Source organism: Podarcis bocagei, assembly GCF_964188305.1.
Source record: "Podarcis bocagei genome assembly, chromosome: 2".
Lineage (NCBI taxonomy): Eukaryota > Metazoa > Chordata > Lepidosauria > Squamata > Lacertidae > Podarcis > Podarcis bocagei.
In genome coordinates this window covers 108,811,130-108,838,946 of record NC_138126.1, presented here as the reverse complement: position 1 = coordinate 108,838,946, position 27,817 = coordinate 108,811,130, and the positions used below count along the sequence as shown (strand labels likewise).

The 27,817-nt window shown below is 44.2% G+C and overlaps 2 protein-coding genes across 11 annotated transcripts in view; one reads left to right on the top strand and one right to left on the bottom strand.

The window, feature by feature from the left end:
- ARSG (arylsulfatase G) overlaps positions 1-27,817 on the top strand; it is a 119,836-nt gene that overhangs the window by 5,177 nt on the left and 86,842 nt on the right. For 8 of the 10 annotated variants that reach the window (XR_014004696.1, XR_014004697.1, XR_014004699.1 and 5 more), the window contains exon 2: positions 25,732-25,887. The exons of 1 other annotated variant lie outside the window; for it this stretch is intronic. The gene's annotated coding sequence lies outside the window, so the exon portion shown is untranslated. Of the gene's footprint in view, positions 1-11,210; positions 11,334-25,731; positions 25,888-27,817 lie in introns of those variants that run through there. One more of the 10 variants, XR_014004703.1, reaches the window with a different exon arrangement.
- On the bottom strand, positions 617-14,781 carry SLC16A6 (solute carrier family 16 member 6). Its single transcript, XM_081181426.1, has 6 exons — positions 14,272-14,781; positions 10,744-10,985; positions 9,215-9,358; positions 8,307-8,435; positions 5,995-6,822; positions 617-4,245 (listed from the first exon to the last, which is right to left on the bottom strand). Exons 2-6 carry the CDS (start codon positions 10,976-10,978, stop codon positions 4,007-4,009), a joined length of 1,575 nt encoding a protein of 524 aa, XP_081037552.1. The 5' UTR covers positions 10,979-10,985; positions 14,272-14,781; the 3' UTR covers positions 617-4,006.

Below are 27,817 nucleotides of genomic sequence, written 5' to 3'. Positions count from 1 at the left end.
AACCAATCCGTAACCTGCCTCATGTAGAGATGCTCTGCATATGTATCTATTTCTTCCAGTACAATACTTTTTGACCGGATAATGCATGACAGATGGCCATCTAACCTTTGCTTAAAAACCTCCAAGGAAGAAGAGTCCACCACCTTTTATGGGAGTCTGTTCCACTGTTGAACAGCTCTTACTGCCATAAAGTTCTTGCTGGTGTTTAGATGCAGTCTCTTGTAACTTGAATCCATTCGTTTGGGTCCTAGCCTCTGGAGGAGAAAGCAAGATTGCTCCATCCTCCATGTGACAGCCCTTGTTATATTTGAAGATGGCTATCATATCTCCCCTCAGTCCCCTCTTATCCAGGCTAAACATACCCAACTTCCTCAGCCATGCCTTGTAAATCTTGGTTTCCACCATTTATCATCTTGGTCTCCCTCAGTTTAGATACTATGTTGTGTTCACGGCAGATCAGATTTCCAGCGATACCAGAGCTCGGGCCATTAGTGTGTTTTAGTGTTTGTGAGATTGCCGTAGGTTTTTAATGAATAAAACTTGCTTGGCTGAAAGGCACGTGGGAAGACGGAGGAGTAAAGAGGAATTATTAAACTGAAACATGAAGGTTGATTTCTTTAAAAAAAAGTTTATTGCAAAATTCAGTGTTTGGTAGCACTTCCAGAGTTCACTAATTACAGTACAGAACAAACCAGCAATCCATGTTATAGCCTGATTTTGGATCTTTTGTGCACACAAATATGCTCTTAGTCATGCTAATATAGTATGTACTTGGAACAATAACTTACGATGTGGTCTGTTATACACATATTATTTAGTAATGGAAATCCTTGTATAAAGAAGAAGATACAGTAGAACCTTGTTAAACTGCAGGACCAGCTAGGTTTTCCCCACAAACGCAGAATGTGCTCCTTAACCGTTTTATCTTCAGCAAAGTTGTAACAGCAAAAAGTACTGTACTGAGGTCTTTTATTACGGAGATGTCATTAATTTAGCCAATTAATTTAGTATGTTAACTTTTCTAGAGGTATAGTGACAAATAATTCATAAGGTAAGCTTGCTAAATAAATAAATAAATAAATAACACATTTTGCAAACATAAGTTTCATGTTTTGTTCATTTACTTGCTAGTTCCAGAAAAGTGACCCACCTCCCCATTGGGGATGGTGCACGTCTCCCACTTGCGGCTGCAATTTATCAAGGTTCTGCTGTACATTATAAAGTGCTGAAGTTATTCAAAGCACACTAAACTGCAGTTGTTTTCATGCAGTTTTCATGCAGTGAGGGAGGAGGGTGGATTGCAAAAGCCACTCCTAATGATAGAGCACCCTTCCCCGTGTTTTTTTTTGGGGGGGGCAGCTTAACATCCTGAATTGAAATGACTCGAGTGGAACATACTTCCAAATAAGTATGCTTAGGTTTCAGACTGGTACAGTGGTATATCCGGTTGCAGATGGGATCTGTTCTGGAGGGGTCCGGTCGGATCCCAAGGTTTCCACAACCTGAGGACCCCTTCTGTGCATGTGGCGAAACCTGGTAAAATACTTCCGGGTTTGCCACGCGTGCATCCCGAAGTTTACGTAACCACACGGTTGCACAAAGGGAGGTACAACTGTATTTCAATATTAAGGACACTTAGCTTGCAAGTATGTTCCACTCTAAAGACCAACCAGCATCTTCGTAAATGGGTTTGAACCTTAAACACATTGAAAGTGCAAGGACCTCAAAAAATGTATTCGGGTGCCAGTGGTTGCTCTCTTTTAAAATCGGATTGTCCCTCATGTCTTATGCTGACAATGCATAAGCATCTTAGCGGAGCAGTCAGCATACAATGCCACTTTACTGAAATACTGAAACGCATTTGAATCTGTACTGTGTGTATCCAGGACCAAAAGAAACATTTTTATTTTCTCATTTTGTCCCCCTGAGTTGTCTCATTGACAAAAAAAATGCGTAAAAGTGGGACAAGCAAGCTTGTGTTACCACTGATAGTTATCTATTGAGTGTAAGTGAATAGCTGACATGTTGCCTTGTTTAATCATTCCCTTTCTTTACACATAACTGTTAATGGGAAGCAAACCCAACTCTGCAGCCAATTGAGCATCCAGGGTGGTGGCATAATCATTTTTAGGACCAGTTATTTGATGCCTGTGGCAGCTGTTGAGTACACTTGTTAAATTTAAAATAAGAATTACACTGCAAGTTTCTTTTTGCTTCAGGTTCTCTCTAGTGATCCGTGTGCAGAATTTAGCTGTTGTGAACATTCACAAACACATGAGACGCCAAGGCCCAGTTCATAACGTTTGGCTCCACGTGATCCCCGGTGTGCCTGCTTAGGGGCTCATAGCCCAGTGTGAGTTGCATGGAGTTGATGATTCCCATGTGTGTAGTCATGACTGCTCAATACAGTGACCGCTTTCAGTCTTGCAAATGGCAGAACTTTGGGCTATATGACACACACACACAGTCAGTGCTTCCATGCAGCTCAAGGCCCCATACAAGGCAGTGTCTGTAGGCTTGAGCATGTCTTGCACCACCTGAGAATGTGAAACCTATATACTTTGGTGCAAGCCTGGCTCAAGCCTACAGGCGTAGGGAGACTCACTGTGAAAGCTGAAGGTCTGCTTCACAACATACAAAAAAAAAAGGAAAGGAAAAACAACCAACATACAGTAAAAAGAAGGTATTGACTTGAAAATTCTCTCACTAGATTCAGCAAATCGTTTAACCACTGGGTTCAGTTTTACTCAACAGCTGGAACTATGATTCCTGTCCAGGACTGAATTCAAGAACAGCATGTTTGCGTGTTTTTGTGTTTTAAAATAGTTTGTCTCGAAAAGACCAGATAACACTGCTACCTACACCTTAAAAAAAGCCCATATCAATAAAGTTTTACAAAATATCAATGCATTTAAAATACCTGTGAAAAGTGTTAACCCCCTACCCCCCCACACTTGCCCATACAGACATTGTCTAATAAGTCTTAAAATAAATAGGTAACTTTATTTTATATTTTAAAAAATGCAATCAAGTTGGTTTATCTAACTACCAAAAGAGAACATGACTTCAGCAGTGCTCAGAGGGAATCCCCACTAAATTTCAATGAGATGGGAAATCTTAATGAGGGACCAGGAAGGGCTGGAGCAGTAGTCTTTTGCCCTGCCAGTTTGGGGGTAGAAGAAGAGGACCATTTGGGGGGTGGGTCTTTTTGGGTATGCAAACTCCAGAGGGGTCCAGCTCGAGTCCCTCTCTGCAAGTCAGGCCAATTTAGAATCCAGTAGATCCATGTCTGGCCCAGTTCTACCTCAAAGGGACCCTGTCCAAACTATAAGTGAGCACAGGATTCCAGCCCTAAGGTTGCAGTTTGTATGCCCACTTTTAAATATGCCCTATTGAAAGCACTGAAAAGTTCTGAATAAACATACATAGGGTTGGACTGTATCAGTGATAAATCTGGAAAGATAATGGTCCCATGAAATATCCACAATAACTGGCCATAAAAATAGTAACCTCCAACTTCCCAACCTATATGAAGTTCAAACAAGTTTTAAAAACAAAACCCTGTCAATTCTCTTCGATATATCATTTAGCTCAACCCCCTTTACCCCCCCCATTCTCTGAAATTAGTATCTACTCTTTAACCTGATTTTAAAACAACTAAAAAGTTCAAAATAACTTGTTTTGTTACAAGACACATCCTTGCTCTTTGTCTAATGCAATAGTTGGTTTCTTCCCCGTGATTTTGGAATTGGGAATACGATAGCTTGAACCACAACTTCATGCTAGATAGGAGTGCGCTTAATGGAGGTCAATGGGGGGGGGAATCAGAATTTGAGTTGTTTATACAAAAAAACCTGTCTAACAATAAATCTTTCTGAAAGGGTCGATAGCATCTGTTCACATTTATGATTTTGCATTCCCTTTAAAGTGTAGGTTTGAGAAGGTGGATCAGGGCTGACGTGCTTTGCCCCCCCAATCTAAACTCTGTGTGTGTGTAAAAAAATACTCAGGCCACGCTATCACTGCATCTTGAAGAATCCTCGTTTTTTCCAAGATCAGGCTCTATAAAGTCTTCTGGTACATCCTGCAAAGGCTTTGACACATTCTCTTCTAGTGGGTCCTTCTTCCTTTGACGTACCTTCTTGCAAGGCCTCACCAAAGAAAGGAACACGGCAGCCAGCAGCATCCCAGCCGCACAAGAATAGAAGGCAGAGCTATAGTTCTTTGTGGTATCCACTAACATACCTGTAAGGGTGAGAGGGGGGAAATATATATTGCAACATCACGTCAAAAGTTGCATTTTGTACAAGCCTATAAAAATCTCTTTGTACAAGTACATTTAAACATTTTGCAAAGTAGTCCAGAGCTGTAGCTGCCCAAATGAAGTTTGAGGATTTTATGTGAGAGTAATTTAAAGGGAGATACTAGATATTATTATTTACTATACTAGAGGAAAATGCTGAGAAGTGCCACTTGTGCATAAACAACATCTCTCCCCCCCACTTGCACACATCATTAACAATAATGATAATGTTAATAATAAATTGTACCCCGCCCATCTGACTCTAGGCAGCATCCAACATATCCAAAAGCATCTTAAGACTTCTCTCATGCCATATCCCTTCATTTGCAGGGTTAGAGTTGCTGGGGGGCGGTTCTGTGGGAGTAATTTCTGAAGCTACAAAAGATGTATACTGCAGCCAGTACCTCCCCCAAATTACTTAGAAGATGGGCTCGCAAAAATCCCTGGAAAGAATGACCATTTTGACTAAAGTACTTCCCAGTAAGTGTACTCTGGATTTCTGCCCATGATTTCCTGTGACCTCATGCTTGTAAACAGTTTTCGGAATGTTGTTGCAGTTCCTGAACTGCAGTTGTCAAGCGAGCCTTTTGCGAGCAAGGTAATTAAAAGTCATTCTTAAAAAGAGTATTACCCCACCAGTGCAAGGCTTTCCATGCATGTTGTGGTAGCTATTAACAACCACATAGAATCACGGCTGTCTAGGATAGACAGGTTTTATTAAGCAACTACTAAAGGAAGAGAGACACCTCCCCCCTTAATGTCTACTTGAATAAGTAAAACGACCCCTTCCTGTCTTTGTGTTGTTGATAGCATCTGTGTCTTTCAATCAAATGTGTTAGCTGATGCCCTTCTTATAAGCCTTTTGCATCATTTGGACCTTTCCCCTTCAAGGAGATTGAAGGGCCCCCCTAGACCTATCTCCTCTTTGTTCTTTGCTTACTTGCACTTGAATTGAAAACAAGAATGGCCTTGGGCAGTCACCTTCTCACCTGATTGTCAATTCCTACGATAATTCTTCTGAGGAGTAACTCACAATAGAGATTCTGAAACACGTTGTAAATTAAAAGTACTATACAGTCACACCTCTTGTTACGTTTGCTTCAGGTTATATGTTTTCATGTTGTGTCCCATGGCGACCCAGAAGTACCAGAAAGGGTTACTTCCGGGTTTTGCCGCATGCGCAGATGCGCAAAATGACGTCCCACACATCCACAGAAGTGGTGAATTGCGACCTGTGCATGTGCAGGTTGTGTTCCTTTCATGTTGTGAACGGGCCTCCGGAACGGATCCCGTTCGCAACCAGAGGTACCACTGTACTAACAACAACAGTGTCAGCAGTCAAGTTGTCTTTTGTCTATCCTTGGAGATGGCTGAAATGTGTTGCAGGGAAGGGTTTTCTTTTCGCTTAGGTGTGAGCTACTTAGTCTCCAGCGAAAGGTAACCTGGATGGCAGTAATCAGGCTAATTTATTTAAGGGTGCTGATGGTAACTTGGTTTTCTGGAAAATGTGCATGTGCTGTTGTGTAGTGTCTTCTAACGTGCTAGTCACTGTTTTCCATGAATGCTCCCACATCTTTCTATTGATCTCACCCTTAGCTCACTTCTAGTTGTTTGAAAGCATTTGTTCCCTTTCCCAGTTGTTACCTAGCTAGAACAGAAGTTAAGAACAGTTGGGTGCATCTCATTTTTACCTGCAAGGGGTGGTCCAGCCAACCCTGATAAACTTTGAATAAATACGTAAACTCCCGCAGCAGAGGACATCTTCTCTATGCCGACGACGTCATCTTCAGCCAACATAGGGATGTGTGTGCCTGCCACTGTCCCAAGCATGAACCCGAAGTAAATGCTACATATCATTAGTCCCCAAAAATTGTATGCAAAAGGGAAGGCAAAGAGGGCAATATCCAGCAGAATGACACAGATGAGTTCAATGTAAATTTTTCGGATAGGCTTTTTGTTGAGGACCCAGCCGGCGCTGATTCTGCCAAAGACCTCGGCAATTGCCATCGCTGAGAGTATGTATGCGGAGTGGTCCTTGTTTATTCCAAGGCTCCTGCTAAGTGGAATGATGTATAGGGAAGGAGCAAAGAATCCCAGAGTAGCAAATAAACCAAAAAGTGCATAACAAATGAAGCCATGGTCTTTCATCACAGAGAAGTCTAGGAGTTGAGGTTTTGGTTCCTTGGCAGGGATGCTACTAGCTTCTATGAGCACCTCTGTGATTTCCTTTGGTGGTCCCTCACTTTTCAGTTCTGATTTGGCATCTCCAGGCGTGTTGCGAGGTGAGGTAGTTACTTCTACTCCTGAGTCAATGGAATCTATGGAGGTGCGTGTCTGTTCATTTTCAAGCATGTATTTTGTCTCTCTCTGCTCTTCTGCTGCCGACACTCTCACTTCTTCCTGCACTTTGATTATAATGGGCCGCAGCAAGAATCCACAGGCCACAATTCCAAGCTGCAGTAGGCCAACAAACAAGAGGCTATGCCTCCAGCCAATGTGCTCCTTCAAAGCAGTGATAGCTACAGATAAGAAAAAGTAAAACACATCTTTCACTGATGGAACAGGAAGCTCTGATTTACAAAGGTAACCCTGAGGCTCAAGTTTTTAGGGTCAAGTTATGCCCAAACTTGTTCATGGTGTCTCCTACACACTTGACTCAAATATTTGGGACCAGCTTTGGCAGTATATGAAGCAGGATCTAAGATATAAGAAGATGTTAACAAGGAACGAGGTTTCATGCACCGCCTGGCCTCCATATAACAAGCCATTTCTCACATATGCTATGCAGGAAAGCAGGGATGGTGACAGTACATATCAGCTCAAACTAGGCACAGACACTGTCTGTTTGTTAGGGGGTAATCTAGTGCAGAGGTCTTACTTTCCCAGGTATGTTAACCTACACCCTCTGGAGAAAGAGATAGGGAAGGTATCTTTCTCAACTGCATCAAGATAGAAGGCAGGCTCTCCCTTATTCTACAACACAGCTGGAGATGACACAGTTTAAAAGCAAAAGGGAGTTTTTAAAATGGCAAAAGGACTAGGAGAAAGCACAATTTATCTTAGCACGTTTGAGAAGGCTTGATGTAATCCAGCTTTTTGAGATCTCAAGTTTGGGATTTCTCAAGTGAGAAACCCTCTGGTTTCCATATCAAATAACATTTCATATAGGCTCTGCATTATTCCAAGGTAGCTGGGGTTAGCGCTTAGCGCTAATTTTAGCTTGGAAAAAATTGTACTGGGAACCCACCAGATTGTATGTCATCGGGTTGCTATGCCCTTTAAAGTTTGTAAAAATAGCGCTAGGCTGAGAATGGGGGCGTAGGTTTGCCAGTGGTGGGGGGCGGGAATAGTCTGAATTCAAATCTAACAACCAGCAGGATAGAACATAATTACAAAGATGGGAACTTTGCATTTTCTCTTCTACATGTTTTCAAGATATAAAGGTGCTGTGGTTATATTTATCCCCCATTCTCTGTTCCCAACAATGTATTTTTGCACCTCCACACCTGTGACTTTCCAACTGACTGTTCCTGGGAGTCCACATAAGAGTGGAAAGATGATTTGGCTCTAGCAAAGGACCATGCATTCTGAAGGCCTGACATATATCTTCTCTTGACCGATTTCCTCCCAAAGATGTAACAGTTCTTTAATGGAGGTACAAGGATATTAATGATCTGTGCTTTGGTGACTTGATATTCTGAGACAGACTGCAGAAGGCATTTTGGCTTCAGATAAGAGTTCTCTGGATTCCTGGCAAGGAGCAAAATGACCCACTGAACCATTATAATCTGAACTTTGGGGAGCCTCCACAACCAGCTCAAAATTTGTGTGCTGGAACTAGCTGAAGGGGTCCAATTTCCTCTCCCTGGATTAGATGGCCCTTAATCAAACATTTGGTGGGAGTAAGGTCACACCATTAAGCCAACTGAGCTGTTTTAACATGTATTTAAGATTCAAGTTAACATTGTGAACATGGGAAAATCTCAGAAGGGTGTTTCAGTACCTGGTGCAAAAGAGAAGACAGCAAAGCATTCTCCTGTGGAAGCTACCGCTGTGACTAATGAACGCTTCTTGTCAAAGTACTGTGACAGAATGGTGACTGTAGGCAGAAAAGCAAGGCAGTATCCTAAGCCTATAAATAAAAACCAAACAAATGCTATTAGTGCATGACAATAGTGGAATTGCAGACATTGGATGAAACCATTTCATTAGTGTGTGGTTTTTTAAAACCACTCACTCTAGACCAGGGGTCAGCAACCTAAGGCCTATGGGCCACAAGCAGCCCACAAGGGTTGTTTAACCGGCCCACGAGCCACCCTGAGCCAAGCTGCCTGGTCAGCGAGTCCCTGCGCTGTGCTAAACCATGCAGGGACTTGCTTGCGCAGTGCCAGAAATCGTGTATGTGAATGTGCAGACACCAAAAATTGCGTCTGCGCAGACGCAGACCCCGGAAATCGCATCTGCGCACACGCGATCTGGCCCATGGAGGTATTTCCGCTGGAGTGAACTGGCCCAGGCGTGGTAAACCTTGCCAACCCCTGCTCTAGACATACCACCCACAATTAGTGGTGTTGCTTGCTAAATATTTGCAAAGTTGGCCATTTCTTATTAACAGCAAGCGTAATTTTTCAAGCTATTTGAATGCATCATACCAGGCTTCTGAGTGAGGTTATCTGTTTAGTTCTACCCATCTATGATACTGTTAATAACAACCCAGGGAAGTTTCCATAAAGCCCAATAACTCCACGAACCCAACACCCACCAAGAATTAGTATTAGGAAGTGGTTTTTGCAAGATTTCTTGGCCATTATGAACCTGGAGGACTTCCAGCCCTGAATATAAAACATTTATCTTGGGGCGTGGGGAGAGATAACTGGCAATTTCACTAGACGATGGACCATGTTAACTTACCTGAGACTATGCCAATGGAGATGTACATTTCGACAACTGTGCGTGCAAAGGAGCCTGTGACCATCCCAGTACTGATCAGTAAACCTCCAATCACCACCACCATGCGATGACCAAAACGATTAGTCAGTACTGTAGAAAGAGGAGCTGCAAAAGAGGGAAACAATTTTTTTCCAACATGTACCTCTTTCAAATTACAATAGCGACTCTCATCATATGCAATAATAAGCTTTGCTGGCTTTTTATTATATTACAAGTGGCACTGTAGTATTTCTCTTGCATAAACCATGGGTTGGTGTTAATTTAAAAACAAAGGGCCTAGCTGCTATTTCCTTTGTAAAAAAAAAAAGTGCTTTAGTTTTAGGCAAATTCCAGGTTGGCAGAGCCCCAATTAACCCCCCCTTTGTATTAAGTATTTAATAGCTGACACCATGTAGGTCAATGTTCCAGTGATTCAGTTTCAGTTCCATATTTGCTTTTCTTTGCTTTTCCAGAGGACCAGTAGACAAGGGCTCAAGTGAAATTTGCCTTCTGTCAGTAAACTTGAATTAAACTACCATACAGAGCAGATGCTAACACACATAAATTGAAGGGAGACTGTTTCCCAGAAGGTTAACTAATGTGATTTAATTAACTCGAAAAAACAACTGTTAATGTCAGAAACAAGCCTTCATTGTTCTGGTCCCTTTTTTCAGACTTATCTTCCCCTAACCAAAGAACTGGTTTGATTGAGTTGCCTTCTTGGGATAAACACTAAGGAGCAGTGTCTGCTGGGAGGAGATTCCTCTATTCTAGCCACACTGAAACCAGCTTTGTCCTTCGCTTTTAACTCTCCATGCATTACAATGGTGGAGGTGGAGCAAAAGTATATTGTGCCCAACTCTTAACACTACTTTCTACATCTTCTCTCTGATTATCTTGCCCTCTTGGTCCCTTCACTCTCTTTAACATTTCTTTCCTTTTCTGCTCTTACAGAAGCACTTCTAAATCCTTGGAAGTGTCACAACTGACCTTGAAACTTAAGCAAAATTGTGTTCTTATGCATCAGCTCTAGTTGTTAAGCCAGCCCTATAAATGAGGGGAGTCTTAGAAACGGAGGCTTTTAAAAGTACTCTCAGTCTGTGTATGTAAACAGGGTGTCCAGTGAACCTCTGTGTGCATTTTGCTTGTCAGTGTTTGCCAACAATTAACATAGTACGTGGATACCATACATACAGTTTCTTGGTACTTATGTAGGACTGCGATATATGTGCAAAATTACAGCCGTACAACCACACGATCCTAAGAGCCCAGACTTCTACAGTGTGAAAAGGGCTAGCTCAGTCAGTAGAGCATGAGATTCTTAATCTCAGGGTTGTGAGCCCCAGGTTGGGTGAAAGATTCATCTGCATTGCAGGGGGTTGGACTAGATGACCCTCAGGGTCCCTTCTAGCTCTACAATTCTGTGCTTCCATGAAATAATAGGTAGGCATGCTTCTCTTTGCTTAGGGACCAGGCTCTCAGTTTAAACACAAGATGTGCTGCATGCTCACCTGTAAATGTTAGTACAAAAACACATATTGAGATAATCCATGATATCCTGCTGTTGCTTTCATCAAAACTTTCCATTAGGTCTATAAAGAAGACTCCAAAAGACTTGATAATGCCGTATGTCAGGGCTTCCACAAAGAAGAAAGCAAAAGCCACAATCCAGCCCCATCCTCCATCAGGCACTTTAGTATAAACATTGGGAGCAAGGCATGACATTCTTGTTGCTTTGACAGTCATTTTTAACCTGGAATGACAGGGAGAGACAGAAACAAGGCGAGATCAGCACATTTTCTAAGAACATCTCATATGTCTGCTTGGAAGTAGGCTTACTCAATTCAGTGGGGCTTACTTCCTCCTAAGCATGCTTGGGATCACAGACCTTGTTACAAAAGGTAACTTGTCTTTTCCATCACACAGAGATTTTCTGCTGCTTTGGGACCGTATCCTAATGGAAACATTTCCCTTTTAGGATAAGATCGAACTAGTTGAATCAAGAATCAGAAAAATATGTTTCATCGTAAGGACCAGCTGGTTCCATTTAAGAACAAGCAATTAAGAAGCAGTCATCTGACTTAAATACAGTGGAAAGGAGGTAATTTAGTGAAAAACCCATGACAGACCCAAAGGCCCTGTGAAATTTCACAAATGCTGTGAAAGGGTTCTCCCAAACTTGCAGTTTTGCATTGCATAAGCAGACAGATGGCAACCCCTAGAAGGGACTCTGCATTCCATCCTTCCTTCCAGACTTGAGTTCTGTCGCAGCCCAAGCCTATCTATGATTCTAGTCAGCAGTTGCACATGCTAAGGTTTCTGGATGATGTTGATAAAGGACCTACATTGAGCTGCTTGGTGTTGACTCCAAGACAACAAAATCAAGCCAACTTGTTTCTTGTGCTGCTGCTTTATATAACTCAGGTTTATTTGGATCCAGCTAGGGACTTCCTCATTGCCATCTAGGTTTTCTACATATTGCTAAAACTTTTGAGGTAACTATTTTTTAAAAAACAAAAATAACTATGCCACTATTCTGCATCACATGCATCCACAAGCTAGGGAATTCAGACACACTTGGCAAATCTCCTTCGTTCGTGTTAGAAACTCAGATATATGAGTAAATCTCCAAAGGGCACCTTAAACCTAGGTTGCGGTCGCCACAACAGAATGTCTAGGCGTCATTTTCCTCCAATGGGGTTCTTTATTATTAATAGTTTCATTTCTATATGACTTTATATTTTAAAGAAATAATCTCAAAGCAGTTAAGAGAAGCACTTTGCTTTTCCCCATATTTATTTACCTTCTTAATTTATATAGCTGCCCCATAGCAGAAGCACTCTAGGAAGCCAGTGTGCTATAGTGGTTAGAACATCCTACTAGGACCTGGGAGATCAGTTTTCAAATCCCCACTCAGTCATGAAGCTCAGTGGGTGATTCTGGACCAGTTTTGTGATCATCTTGCTCCCAGGATATAATGCAACCAAATTTGTTTTCAGGGTAGTAAATATATTTTCAGAATGCTCTGCAGAGACACTCGCCATAGAACAAACAACCCTACAATTAACTTTCTGCATCTGACCAGGTAGTCATAATTGAAGGGGGGGCTGATTCACTGATTTGGGATTCTTCAGTAATTTACCTTTCCTCTGAATGTCCTTAAGCTGTAGTTTCCTAGAGGCAAGGACTGGTTTGTGTTATGAAATATTGGGGAGGAGGGTGGAAGATGTCCTTCAGCAAACCTTCATCTTGCCTCACCTCAACAGCTAGCATTTTTGTTCTTATCAGTTTTACTCATTTTAATTACTTAGAAAAGTCTGTACATGAGTTCTGAAAACAATATCCAAATGCTCCCATTGTGTGGCAAGTTCTGCTACACAATTATAACTGTTTCAAGTTTAACTGTATATAATATGTAATTGTTTATATATAATATATATTTTATCTTCTAGTTCGTCTAATTGTAATGTATGCAGAGTACGGTGTGTCTAAACCATTGAGAGTATCTTCAGTGGGTTTAGTTAGACATACCTTCATTTGCCTAGGATTGGGCTCTGTTGATTCTTTTAGTGGTAGTACTGAAATATCTAGTAGGTTATTTTCAGAATTGCTTATGGAGAGAATTTTAAATGCATTAAAACATGGTCAGCAACTATCTGAAAGGTTATTTTCTAGTAACTTAAGAATGAATAATATTTGCCTTTAAATGAATCCCACTGACATTGTACTTCTTTCACCTGGAGACTATAACTGGGCTGTAGATTGGAGGCAGTTTTTGAACTTGAGTTTGCAAGAACCAAATTAAAGGAAGATTATCTTTTATCCGTTCATCAAATCTAAATATATTTCAATGCCACCCTGTAGTACATCATTAGATGCAAGCCAATAAAGGTATAGAATGCTTAGTAATATGCAAAGAATTAACTAGCTAGGAACAGCAGTTGCTATCTCTAGTAGTGCCTGCAGTGCACAGGTGCTTATGAAATCACAGGACAGGACAGTCTATGCCCCAATGATCTCGTGCTTGAAGGAATCTGAAGCCTATTTTTTCAACCACTCTGTGTAAAATAAGAGCAAGAACTCTTTTCAAATTGCAGTCTTGATGCAAACTGGCTAAAAATATCAGTCTGATAAACCATATCAAGTCATGTTAGCATTGCAACAAATCCTCTGAAATACTGACTTGCAGATGAATTTTTCATCATGTGGGGCAGAAGGAAAAATACATTCATGGACTGCATTTTCGCTGTGACTGTGTAACGTGCTTGGCTATACAGAAGTTAAAGGCAATACACTCCGGTGCATCTGCAAGGCAGGTCTGGTTTTGAGAAAATACACTCTCTCATCTCTGCTGTGCAGGACACGCTTAGATACCAGTTTGATCCGCTTCTGATGAGTACCATGCTGTGAGTCCCATTGAGGGCATTCCAGCCTCCTGCTGCTGCTCAAGCAAAGACCCGACTACAGCCTGGGTAACAGAACTTAAGCAGCATGCCAGGCTGAATCAAGATAGGATGATGCCTGCAGAATTTGCAGTCAGAGAGAGAAGCGAGGGAGACACTTTTGGCGCCCACGTTGCGCCATGCGGTTATCCTTAATCCGGTTTAAAGCGCCTTGATACCTTGTTGGAATGCAGAGATGTCCAGGTCTATAGCATTGCATAAACGACCCCAAGCTAAGTTTCCTTAAGGAGGGGTGGCCAATGACAAGAGACCATACTATTGTGTGCAAAGAGGTTCCTCTGGGAGAGGGGGAAATGCTTTCTTCTGAAGGGAGAAAAAAAACCCAGCCCCCTCCAACCTGAAGGGATATGGATGAGAAAAGAGCCCATCTACTTTCCTTGTGATGCAGGAAGGCTAAGCCCTCCATATGTCTGCATCACTTTGCACATCACAATTTAGCCGGCTCCTTCAGAATGGGCCACATAGTCCCCCCCCCTTAAAAAAAAAAGAGTATGTGGCAGCAAATAACGTTTTTTTAAAAAATAGCTACAGCAGCAAGACAACCAAACTTCAGTGTCCAGAAGAAAAGCCACTTACCGAGTCGGTAGATGCTGCAGCTGCAACTTGGGCAGAGGAAACGGAGGAAGGAAAAAAAAGATTCCTCCCCGAGCTGCAGAGAAGTGCAGCTTTGGCCTATGACCCGGTCAGTAACATGCTGAGGTGGCCTGGGAACACGCCTCAGTTTCGAGACCCCTTTTGGAGAGGGTGGAGCCTGTGCCTCAGACAAGACCCTCTTCGCTTCGGCGGGGAAGAGAGGAGCAGGTCGCTGCTCCCCCAGCCCCCGTTACCCGACGCAAGGCTCTCTCCGCCGGTGCCAAGGCTGCCCCATGCCCAGCGGGGTGCACCGTCAGCGCCTAGCTTTTCGAGAAGGGGGGTCCCTGTGGGGCGCCGCTCCTCGCCTGCCTGCCTGCCAGCTAGCCAGGCGGGCTCCCTCTTCGCACCCCCCACCTGACTCTCCTCCGCCCGGTCCCTCTCGCAACTGCGGCAGTGCTGCCGCTGTGCTCGAGCTTAAGCTTTTTATACCGGCTCGAGCCGGTCTCCGCCGGCGGACCCGGCGCGCGCGGCAGCAACAGCTCAGCAGCGCCATGTGCGCGCCGGGCCCGGCTTTGCAATTGCAGCGGAGGAGGGGCGGGCTGCTGCTCCCGCGTGCTCCGAGGGGTAGGCGGGGCGGCGCAGAGGCAGGGGCGCGCGCCGGGCGGCGGCAAGGGGGTGAGGGCGAGAGACGCTTCAGATAGCGCGCGGGCCTCTGCCACGTCCGCTTTTGTGTCGCGCCGCTTTCCCTCAGACCCGGCGGAATAATCTTATTTTTAATTTGCGCCGCGGGCGTTTGAGGCTCCTCGTCCAAGTCGCCCCTCTCCACGAGGCAATGCCGCTGCCTGAATGAAGGCTTTTCCTGCCACTGCCTCTATTCCCTCTTCCCCCCAAAAGCGGAGACATGATAGTCGGCCGCCTCTTCAGCCGAGTATCCTGGAGAAGGTTGGGGGCAACGGCTGGAGAGCTCTCCTAGCCAGAGTCCCTCACTAGAGCCACCTTTATGTCCTTTCTCGAAGTTCGTGAGACTCGGCATCCCTGCCACCCTCTGGGGAATGGACTTCATCATGTGTCGCCTCCTCATTCGCCCCCTTTGCTGTGCCCTGTAAATGATGCTTTCCTGTTATTGGAGCTCCCTAACTTCGCCCTGCTGGGTCTCTGGAGTGAGGTGTCCAGTTCGAGTATTGCAGGGATCGGTGTGCTTAAGGCAGGAAGGAGAGCCACTCCTTCAGCCAAGAGGAGCGCGCCCGGTTGGCCGAGTCTGCACTGTAAGGTCCCTTAAGGTGAACTGCGCCGCAGGCAAGCAGCTTTCTGCTCGCTGCAAACCGCCTGGAATCGTCTTCTTCCCCGTTATCTGCACGGATTTTTTGCTCTCTCTCCCCCCCCCCACCGCGTGTTCTGCATTTCCCTAAGAATGTGCGCGCGTGTACATCTTGTATCTGGAGGGTCGGGACTTGGGAGCCGCTCCGTGCGCTCCTTATTGGCACTAAGGAGAGCAAGGATGGGCTTCATGTTCATCCCTATGCTTCCCTATTGAGAGCAAGCCCTGGATGAGAGTTAGATCCGCCAAGCATCCTCGACGGATGCTGCCCGTGCCGGAGCCCCGACGTGAGCGCTTCCCTAAGGAATTAATGCGGAGTCGCTCGCTGCTTAAGTGACAACAAAACGCAGTTCTGATCCCCCGCAGTTTCAAATCTATGGGGAGAATTTCATAATGGGCTTTCTTGCAGCTCCGCAAGACGTTTCCGACTCCAGTGCCGAGCAAGTCCTGTATAAAGGAATTGCAAACCCACACCTTCCTTGGGGTGGGGCTTCAAAGGAAACCAATTGCTAGATTGCTACCCTAAGGGGCTACAGGACTTATGTAGTGCATAATGAACTTTTTGTGTGTGCGCGCGCCCCCCTTTCTCCCAGCAATTTTTTTTTTTTTTTAATCTGCCCCCATCAATGACAATTGTATTACGCGCGGGACCCGGCGAGCGCCTCCTAGCGGCTGCATTGCCCGGCGGCGCTCTGTCGGGCACGAGCGCGGGCGCCCTGCATGGCGGCGGCGGCGCGAGCGCGTTCCACTTTCCCAGGTTCGAGCTCGTGCCGCCGCAGCTGCTGCTGCTCGAGCCGATCCGGGCAGAACAGGTTTCTGCCAGTTTGGGTGTGTGTCTGGCTGTTGCTGTGTGTGCACACACTAGAGACTCATAATCTCCCGGAAGCTGAGCTCTCCTTGTTGCATTGGGGAATGCTGGTGACTCAGTTGGGCTGGCTGGCGGTGCTTTGCAAAGCGCTCTGTGCAATGCCGGGGGGCATCCTTCCTGGCACAGTGTCCTTTGCGTGTGTGCGCCTACCCCCTTGGAGTCAGCAGTTTTGCAGTCTTCACTTTGAACCTTCGGTTCTGCCAGCAAAGTCTTTTGAATGTAGGAATGTTTTTGTTTTGTTTTTAATTCATTTTCTTTTATGGCTTTGGAACAAATAAAGCTTTAGCAGGATTTTCAGAAATATTTGCCATCTCTGCTCATGAATGACCCCTGTGAGGTTTTTGTGGGGTTTTTTTAAAATGAAGTTAAATTCCTAATACCAGCTCCTAACTTACTTGTCTTTACTGTGGAAAGGGTTAAGATGTAAGTCAAAACTAGACTAATGGCCCAGATTAATCACAGTATTGATTTTTCTTATTTTTGTAATGGATGTAGAACTGCAGCAGGAGAGGGTTAACTTTTCTTTAGCGTTATGTTAAATCCAGTTGAAAACTAGCCCCTTTTTAAAAAGCAGTGTGCAGGTAAATCTGCCTTTGTTTAAAATAATTTCAGGGGTTTCTTTAGAGCAAGAAACATTCAAATGATTAGTGTGTTTTTTTTCAATGGCCCATAGATCTCAGCTCTATCTTTAAAAAGTGACATTTTTTCAGTGGATTTTAAAAAGGTGATTGCTGGAGTGATTTTTGTTAAGGTTTTTCCCCCACCCCACCCCCCATAATTTGGTTTATACTGAATTATTTTTTTTACACCAGTATGTAAAATCCCATGCAGAAAACAAAGCAATATTCATAATGACGTTCTGTTAGCTGCACAATAAAAAACAAAGGTAGCATAGTTCTATGAAATGAGCTCTGATATGTTTGTTCAAGGGGCCTTTGGAAGCAAATCCTTCTTATATCAAAGGGGCTTACTTGCAGTGAAACACATAAGGCTAAAGGTCTGTGAAATACTCAATTGAAATCAATAGTTACACTGTACCTATTGGGATGTTAAACAGCAAACCAGTATTTTCATTGCAATTTCTGTAGCAAAACATAAGGCTGCAGTTATATTTCCACAGACTGGAGTAACTCAGTGGGGCTTGCAATAGGATGTGCGTAGAGGTCGCAGCTCTGGAGGATTAGCTTGTTTTCGGTGTTAAAACTGTATTTCCAATTGTTACAAATGCCTTTTAACTATTAAGTAATTGAAAGGAACTAATACCATTCTGGACCATCCTTAGCTTAAAAAAGCAAGGTGGTCAACCAGAATATCTATGCTCTGTCCTCGCACAGCTGAAAACCTTACCAATACCAAAACAAAACAAACTTAACAATAAATAGGCATTGCCCTTCCAGAGTTGCTTATAAATATGCTAAAAGAATACAACTATCAGTATAATATACAGTTAAAACACAGCAGGGCAGCAGCAGTTACCATAAAAACAAAGTGATTAAAAGTTATAAAATGCCCACAAACTTGGCTTCAGGCAAGCCTCCATGGGTGTGGGAGGTGTTTTTTGTTGTTGTTTTTAGTGGGTGTGCCACAATTACTAAAAAGGCATTGTTTGGTCACTGCTTGCCTGTCTACTACTCAGATGTAGAGGACAATATAGAGAAGGGACCTCTGAAGACGATAAACTTAGACCTTGAGTCAACTAAATCGTTGCACTAGCGGGAGCCAACACAAGTCCCACTAGTGCACAATTAATCAGTTAAATTGCACTCCTAATTAAAAATCCTAGTGGGGGCAAAATGTTTTGACCTGGCTCCTAAGAGATGCTGATATTGGTGCTTTCCTACCTTGCCTGCAGCCTCACTGAGAAATAGTGTTGTGAGTAATCTGCATCTGCAAGATGCCAGCTTTTGAAAGGCTATGACCTGTCACAATGGAGACTCTGGCTGTACAGAAAATTGATTTCATTTCCTCAACTCCTGGCTCTCTCAGGGCTACATAAAAAAAATTAAAAAAAATTCAAAGGCTGATTTCTGATGTTTATTCAGCCTCTGGAAGAGAACACCTTTTGGCCTGATAACTTATTTACATTTCAAACAAAAAGGATGACGCTGTATATGTTTTTTTGTTCCTGCGTTCACTGAATTTCTTAACGTCCTTCTCTGAAGCATGTGCAGCTGGGCTGCTTGAAGAGCAAGCTCTGGTCAGGCTTGTTTTTATTTTACCAGTTTCTGCTCTCCCCTTACACAAACACACGCAAATGTACATGCTCATATGCGTGAACATATCATTGCTGCTTTTTTGTATTTGAACTCTTGACTTTGTGCCCTCCTGTAGTAAGGGATAATAACTTCATTCATCCTTGAATGGTAAAATTAAACCCTATTGGTGGAAACTTGGTAGAAACTTGACACGCTGCCATGCTGATCAAACACATTGCAAAGCAAATTTTTGCTTTGCTTAATCAAGGGAGAACTTTTAACTTTCTTTTTGTAAGGATGCCTTTGATGAGGAAACTTCTGCAGCCCAGAAAATTTCATTCTCACCAAGTTTGCTAAGAGCAGAATAAATTGTGCAAATATCACACAAGCAATACTGTGGACTAGATGATCCTCTTGGTCTCTTCTAACTCTACTAGTCTATGATTCTGCTATGTTACTTGAAGAACTGCCTGCATCCTTACTAATCTGTCTGTACTTTAAGATCTGTCCCTGAAGCCCCACTGAGGTGTAGGAATTATTATTTCACAGGACATGAGATAAGCCTACTACTAATTTCACCTTGCAAGAAACTCCATTTGACTTTGGTTGGTAGCCTGACCCAAGGGGCTGAGGTTCCCCACCCCAGCTATAGAGAACTTTAAGAGTTACATGGGCATCAGGGAGGACCCCAAAATGGCCCAAGTAATCCCTTCTCATAGCAATGTAGGTGAGACTTCCTGGTTCATTTTGAAGCTATATTTTGGTCTTACTTCATTTGTCTTTGGCCTCTACCTCTCAAATATTGGCACAGCAGTCTGTTGGGAAGGATAGCACTTCACTATTTATTTCAACTCTGAACAGGAAGGCTGGTGTAGGGAGCTTGGAGTGTTCCTCAGTCCTCAATCCCTTCCAACTCAGCTAAGTTCTGTTATTTGATTCAGATGCTCACAGGGGTTCCCAGCACCAAAGTGGAGAGAGGAGCGGGGAGGTAGAATGCAGCCATCCCTCTCTTACTTGCTCAGTTATCTCAGAATCTTGACCCACCAAACGTTATCACAATCCCAACTCCCATCAGCCCCCAGCCAACATGGCCAGCGGTCAGAGTTGAAGTTGAACCATATCTCGAGGCCTTTAAAGGTCAGCACCAACACTTTGAAATGTGCTTGGAAACGTACTGGGAACCAGTGGAGATCCTTTAGGACTGCTGTTATATGGTCTTGGAGGCCGCTCCCAGTCACCAGTCTAGCTGCTGCATTCTGGATTAGTTGTCGTTTCTGAGTCACCTTCAAAGATAGGCCCAAGTATAGCGCATTGCAGTAATCCAAGTGGGAGATAACTAGAGCATGCACCACTCTGGCGAGACCAAAAGTGCATTGTTTGCCACTGAAATGTCCCCAGAGAGGAACTGGAACAGCAGTTGAATTCTCCCAGTTCTATATCTCCCTTTTGTAGATACGAATCCTAAAATTGCCACCTTATCTCCATATATATTTATCTGCGCACAGATAGGTACCTGCTGTTGTTCTTCTAATGGAAGCTGAGTTTCTTGGGTCTCTCTGGTCGGGGACAGAGGGTGGCGCTTGGGGGGGAATTGTCATCGCGCCACTCCTTGGTGTGTGGAGTACCTCAGGGTGCAATTCTCTCCCCGATGCTTTTTAACATCTTTATGCGCCCCCTCGCCCAGCTTGTTCGGAGTTTTGGGCTGGGTTGTCATCAGTATGCCGATGACACCCAACTCTATCTGTTGATGGATGGCCATCCTGACTCGGCCCCAGACACACTGACCAGATGTTTGGAAGCTGTGGCTGGATGGTTACGTGGGAGCCGGTTGAAGCTAAATCCTTCGAAGACAGAGGTCCTGTGGCTGGGACGGGGCGATATGGGATTGGGGGGGCAACTCCCATCTCTTGCGGGGGCGCAATTAGTGCCAGCACCGTCCGTTAAGAGTTTGGGTGTAATCTTCGACACCTCCCTTTCCATGGAGGCGCAGATTGCAGCTATAACAAAGGCGGCATTTTTCCATCTCCGCCAAGCTAAGCAGTTGGCTCCTTACCTCTCTCGCCCTGACCTAGCCACTGTGATCCATGCGACGGTCACCTCCAGACTGGATTATTGTAACTCGCTCTACGTGGGGCTGCCCTTGAGACTGACCCAGAAACTCCAGCGGGTGCAGAATGCTGCAGTGAGACTCCTTACGAGGTCTTCGCTGCGAGATCACATTCACCCGGTGCTATACCAGCTGCACTGGCTCCCGGTGGAGTACAGGATCAGGTTTAAGGTGCTGGTTTTAACCTTTAAAGCCCTATATGGCCTAGGACCCTCGTACCTACGGGACCGCCTCTCCTGGTATGCCCCACAGAGAAACCTACGGTCTTCAAATAAAAACATCTTGAAGGTCCCAGGCCTCAGAGAGGTTAGGCTGGCCTCAACTAGAGCCAGGGCTTTTTCGGCTGTGGCTCCGATCTGGTGGAACGCTCTGTCACAAGAGACCAGGGCCTTGCGGGACTTGACATCTTTCCGCAGGGCCTGCAAGACAGAGCTGTTCCACCAGGCCTTTGGCCAGGGCACAGCCTGACTCCCTCCCTCGGCAATCTTCGCAGAGCTCTGGCCCAATGGTTGCCAGTGGCTTGAATTAATTAATTTTTATAATGAATGATTTTAGAATGTTGTTTATGTTGTACTTTTGTACTGTTTTATTGTTGTTAGCCGCCCTGAGCCCGGCTTCGGCTGGGGAGGGCGGGATATAAATAAAATTTATTATTATTATTATTATTATTGGGTCTCTTGTTTTAAAACAGATCCGACCAGAATCCAAGGAGCATCATGCAGAGCTTCACTCTGGGAGACACGTCCTCCTTGAAATACTCTGTACAAACCAGATTTCTCCCTTGGCTTTAAAATGAAAAGCAAAATGAGAGTAGACTTACCCCGTTGCCAGTGTTGTAGAAACCGCTGTCCTCAGGGCTGGATGACCAGCTAAATGCCTCTACAGAGACAATGACAGTGGATGGCTCTTCGGCTCCACAGTTTCAAGGAGGGTGATGAGGGGAGAACAAGGAAGATGCCTCTATACCCAACTCTTTTTAAGCAAATAAGCTTGGACTTAAACTCCTCCCCCAGAGGAATAACTTTGGAGAAGTTGCTCATCCCCCCTGCTAAGGTGCTGTCTTATATTTTTCCAGCATAAGCTAATAACTAACTTTACCAAGCTGCAGTATATAACCTTAGATTTCACCGGCCATTGAGGCTAAGTAGGGAAACGCTCTGGTTTCCAAAAAGATCCGGGCTGCTTCCTTCAAGCTATGCAAAAATGTCTTGGTGAAACAGCTGCTGCCCAAATTCTTGGAGGGGAAGCCCAGAAGCAGCTTGGCGGTTCATTGGGTGATACCCCTTGCATTCCTGGGGATATAATGTGGGGCCCTTGGTCTCCCATTGGCTGCCCACCCAGGGCATAGGCACAGTTGCAAAGTGCAGGATGAAAATAATATCAGAACCAACAGGCGGAAGGAAGTATTCCAGACAATTGTGAAGGTTTAATGTGCATTTGTTGAATAGTTCAGGGCAGGGTGAGAAACTGGGGGCGGAGTGCAGCAGAAAATTTCGGTTTTCCTTGGGCGGCAAACCTTTCTCAACCTTGATCCCATGGAATAAAAATGTAGTGTAAAATACAATAATTGTACAGGATGAAAAGTAGTGCTTAAGCGTAGCATGCCTTTCTGATGATACACAGGGGGCAAATAATTAGGAAGTAATTGTAAAACAAAGAGAAGCTGTTAGGATTTTAGAAACAGGCACATTTCTTTTGCTGTTCTTGTAACCAGGCCTTTAACTATTTATTTTAACTATTTAACTAGCCCTGGTGATCATCTAATGTTTATTGGATGGATTTTCCTCCTAAATTTATTTTTGAATTCTGAATTTATTGTTATTCACGTTTTATACTGTATTTTATGCTGTTTTTGTTGCATCAGTTAAGTGTTTTAAATTTGTTGTTAGCCGCCCTGAGCCCGGTTTTCTGAACCGGGAAGGGCAGGGTGTAAATAAAATTTTATTATTATTATTTTTACATTTGAAAGTTGTTGTTTTTTTTAAATTGTAGTCTTAGCTAATGATAAATTTTCTCTTGGCTTTTATCTTTATATCCACTTCCAGAAAAGGAGGATCCAGACATAGACCTGCCTTATAGCCCAGGCAGAGGGGTTTTTGGGGGGGGGTTGTGTTTGGGGGCTCTTGGGCAAAAGAGTCATTTGGGGCCCCTTAAATGTATGGAAGCACATACAATTTCACTTTTTCACTTAATTCTGTACATAAAGCTGCAATGAATGTGTGAATAAATGCATCATTGCGGTCAATGTTTGTTACAACTGGAGCGAAGAATATTACTTGCTACACGTTATCAACACCACACTGTAAATACATGAATACAGATCATAGCAGAAGGGAAAAAAGGCATTGTCTTCATATGTGATGCTCTTATGTAAACAGAAACAGAAAAGAAGAAACCCTCCTTAAAAAGCAAATTGTATGACGTATGGTAAATTGGTGACAGTTTACTGATAAATAACAGTATAGGCAAGAGTCCATCCTATTCAATGAAATGAACTTCCTTCTTGGAAGTCAAGTCCTCAACCAAGTCACTGTAATCCAGACTTCTCCCAATTTTATGTTCAATTGAAGTCGGTGCTAGTGCTGTCTTGGATATTTACAAGAGCGTCAAAGATTTTAAATACCGTATTCTTTCTGTGTACAAGACAATGAATTCCTCCCAATTTTTTAGTCAAAGATTGGAGGTCGTCTTATACACAGATTTATATGGTAAGTGTTGCATGAGTTGGCAAGGCACGCAGGTCCAGGAGATGGCTGGTGAGGCAAGGCTGTGCTGAGACATGGGGTATTGAGCAGGGGATCGCCCCCAAAAAGCTCAACAACAATAACGATTTCTAAATTTTGGGCTCCCAAAAGTAGGGGTCATCTTATACATGGGGTCGTGTTATACACAGAGAAATATGGTATCTCTGCAGCTGGCTTTCAAGGCTGTTATCCTCCCCTATAAATAATAATGTTAAAAAAAGCACAGATCTGTAAAAAGCCATTTTATTACCCTTTGTGTCTGTTTTCTAGTGTTCAGTTTGCCCTTGTAATGGATTAAAGGTTAGGAAATTGAATTTTATGCTTTTGTTTTGTTTAACTAAAGCTGTTCCCTGCTGGTTAATGTTCAGCAAGTCCATATATCACCACTTTCTTCCAGACAACAGGGCAGTTCCAACTTTATCTCCTTGCAGTTCAGTTCTGCAGAAAGCGACAGCGTGAGTGATGTTGCAACATTTCCAATACAGTGGTACCTCGGGTTACAGACGCTTCAGATTACAGACTCTGCTAACCCAGAAATAGTACCTCAGATTAAGAACTCTACCTCATGATGAGAACAGAAATAGCACCCTGGCAGCAGCGGGAGGCCCCATTAGCTAAAGTGGTGTCTCAGGTTAAGAACAGTTTCAGGTTAAGAACAGACCTCTGGAACGAATTAAGTTCTTAACCCGAGGTACCACTGTACAGTGGATGCTCGGGTTGCGAACGTGATCCGTGCGGGATGCACGTTGGCAACCCGCAACGGTGCGTCTGCGCACGCGCGGGTTGCAATTCGGTGCTTCTACGCATGCGCAATTTAGCACTTCTGCGCATGTGTGACCCCCGAAACCCAGAAGTAACCCGTTCCAGTACTTCTGGGTTTCGGCGGGTCCATAACCCGATAAAACACAACCTGAAGTGTCTGTAACCCGAGGTATGACTATGTAGTTGATTTACAGTAGGCATTTCCAGTCTGCTGTGGTAGAATTTCCTAAGAAGTGGCACCGTGTAACACTGGCCATTGATACAATTGGCTAGGAGTTAAAGTTTATGTGCAAGTCCTCGTGAGTTCTCCGTGAATTGCAGAGAACAAGTCTGGCAGTTGGCAGGTCTGTCTCTAGACCCTCCTCCAAAGATGACCTGAGGCACATAGTTCCTAAGCCCTTCAGAGGGAGGGTGTGTGTTTCTGTAAGAGGCACAAATCAAGTGTATCAGAAGGTAACGTAGCAGTGTTACATGTTTGTTTTAGTGTTGCGATTCCAAGAAATCCCAGTTTTGGCTGGTCGGTGACTCATACACGTAGCTATACCAAGCAAATTGGATTACATGATGACTCAGCACTTACTCGGCAAGTTAAGGTTTGCATCCATGCCTGGGAACTAGTTTGGAAAAGAGAGTATCTGCCCCCTTCATGAGTCATGAAAGTAGCTTTCACCCACGGAAGCTCATGGAAGAGAAGATGATAAACTTATCACCACCTTATTTCTACAGTGCTGAGCTAATTTCCATTCTTTACTTTTAAAATATTTCTTTTCCTGGGAAACTGATTCACAACTTCCTAATGAATCAACCCATCCATTCATACAGTCTTAAGAGAGACACTTGCCAGTGCTGCGAACAGGACCATATATACTGCGTCAAGGCTGGAAAGCAAACTCCTACACAAAAGAAACACAAATTGCCCTGAATAGTGGAATTCTGTGATCTGTAAACACTCTGCTACTGTTCTCTGCTTCCGCTGAAGCCCTTTCCCTGATTACAGGAAACTGCTCATGCTCCTTATTTTCCCCCAACTACTGAGCATTTGATATTTTACCAAGCATTTCCCACATACTCTTTAAGTCTTCACTGCCTTTCTTTCCCTTTTATTACTTTATTTTAGTTCAATATTCAAAGTTATACCATGCCACTCAACGGTTATAATCCTATTCTACAATATTAATGACTCACCCACACCCAGTGTTTATAATCGCAATTATATTTTAAGAATTCCATCCTATCCGGCAGTGGCGTAGCGTAGGGGGTGCAGGGGGGGGGCAGCCGCACCGGGCACAACATCTGGGGGTTAGGGTTAGGGGGCGCAAATCCATGGGTTAGGGGGCTCAAATCCACGGGTTAGGGGGCGCAAATTACTTGCCTTGCCCCGGGTGCTGACAACCCACGCTACGCCACTGCTATCCGGTTTCATTCTTTTTAACAGATTTCTTACTATGTTCTGCTATTTTTCTTCTTAGACTTCAAGCCCTGCTGTGAACTTAGCCTATGGAAAGTTACCAGAAGAGTTTCCCAGTCCTCCTTGAAAGATTCTAAACTTGTGTCTCTTATCAGTGCCGCCAGTTTTGCCATCTCTGCGTCTTCCATGATTTCCATCAGCCAGTCTTCCTTTGAAGGTAATGCCGTAAGCATACTTCTCTTAACACAGCAGTATTCTAATCCTGGTTATTTTTTTATTGGGTTTTATAAACAAGAGTAATGTTGTACAAATAAATATACCAAGTCTAATCCTGGTTATAACCAGGTATTGCTGTCGGTATTGAAGAGGTTGATTTAGGATGCCGTATGCGCTAGGGGACGTGGGTGGCGCTGTGGGTAAAAGCCTCAGCGCCTAGGGCTTGCCGTTCGAAAGGTCGGCGGTTCGAATCCCCGCGGCGGGGTGTGCTCCCGTTGCTCGGTCCCAGCGCCTGCCAACCTAGCAGTTCGAAAGCACCCCCGGGTGCAAGTAGATAAATAGGGACCGCTTTCTGGCGGGAAGGTAAACGGCGTTTCCGTGTGCTGCGCTGGCTCGCCAGATGCAGCTTTGTCAATGCTGGCCACGTGACCCGGAAGTGTCTCCGGACAGCGCTGGCCCCCGGCCTCTTAAGTGAGATGGGCGCACAACCCTAGAGTCTGTCAAGACTGGCCTGTACGGGCAGGGGTACCTTTACCTTATAGCCCACTAGGGGCAGCAATGTTGTTTAGTCGTGTCTGACTCTTCGTGACCCCATGGACCAGAGCACGCCAGGCACTCCTGTCTTCCACTGCCTCCCGCAGTTTGGTCAAACTCATGCTGGTAGCTTCGAGAACACTGTCCAACCATCTCGTCCTCTGTCATCCCCTTCTCCTTGTGCCCTCCATCTTTCCAAACATCAGGGTCTTTTCCAGGGAGTCTTCTCTTCTCATGAGGTGGCCAAAGTATTGGAGCCTCAGCTTCAGGATCTGTCCTTCCAGTGAGCACTCAGGGCTGATTTCCTTCAGAATGGATAGGTTTGATCTTCTTGCAGTCCATGGGACTCTCAAGAGTCTCCTCCAGCACCATAATTCAAAAACATCAATTCTTCGGTGATAAGCCTTCTTGATGGTCCCGCTGTCACTTCCATACATCACTACTGGGAACACCATAGCTTTAACTATACAGACTTTTGTTGGCAACATGATGTCTCTGCTTCTTTTTAAGATTCTGTCTAGGGCAGCAATGATTGGGTTACAATTGTAGACTGGACACTGGAATTTTTTCCAACTAGAATTTGTAAATTGGTAAGACGCAGCGTGGTTTTGTTTTGTTTTTTAAGCCAAAGACATGAAGGAAAATAGAAGAAGAGAAAGGATTGGTGAAACGGGGGTCAAGCTGTTCATTTGACAGCAGAATGTACTCCCTTGGAAGGTTGTGGTCTCTCCTTCACTGGAAGTTTTTAAGCAAAGGTTGGGTGGCCATCTGTCAGGGATGCTTTAGCCGAGATTCCTACATTGCAGGGAGTTGGACTAGATTGGTCCCTTCCAACTCTACAATTCAATGATTCCTGGACAGGATGGGAGGAGAGGAAGACTTTTAAAGCATGGGTAGGCAAACTAAGGCCCGGGGGCCGGATCCGGCCCAATCGCCTTCTAAATCTGGTCCGGGAATCAGCGTGCTTTTACATGTGTAGAATGTGTCCTTTTATTTAAAATGCATCTCTGGGTTATTTGTGGGACCTGCCTGGTGCTTTTACATGAGTAGAATGTGTCATTTTATTTAAAATGCATCTCTGGGTTATTTGTGGGGCCTAGGAATTCATTCTTCTTTTTTTCAAAATATAGTCCAGCCCCCCACAAGGTCTGAGGGACAGTGGTCCGGCCCCCTGCTGAAAAAGTTTGCCGATCCCTGCTTTACAGTAATCATTTCTGATGCAGATAGGGCTCTGAGGCTACCTGTTCCAAGGTACTTCCAAAGACGTCACAACCTTTGTTTTAGCTTTCTCAAACATTAAACCAGAAGTTCAGGCCATGCGTCTCTCTTGCCCTTTAAAATAGGTAGAGCACAGTGTCCCCTTCAAAAAGAGAGAGAAGTGTTTGCTGTTTTGCAAG

Coding starts and splice junctions, on each gene's coding strand:
- SLC16A6 (XM_081181426.1), bottom strand. CDS start 10,978: ATGACTGTCAAAGCAACAAGAATGTCATGCCTTGCTCCCAATGTTTAT. Junction 9,359..10,743: donor TTTTGTACTAACATTTACAG/GTGAGCATGCAG, acceptor CCTCTTTTGCAG/CTCCTCTTTCTACAGTACTG. Junction 6,823..8,306: donor TGTCTTCTCTTTTGCACCAG/GTACTGAAACAC, acceptor TCTTATCTGTAG/CTATCACTGCTTTGAAGGAG.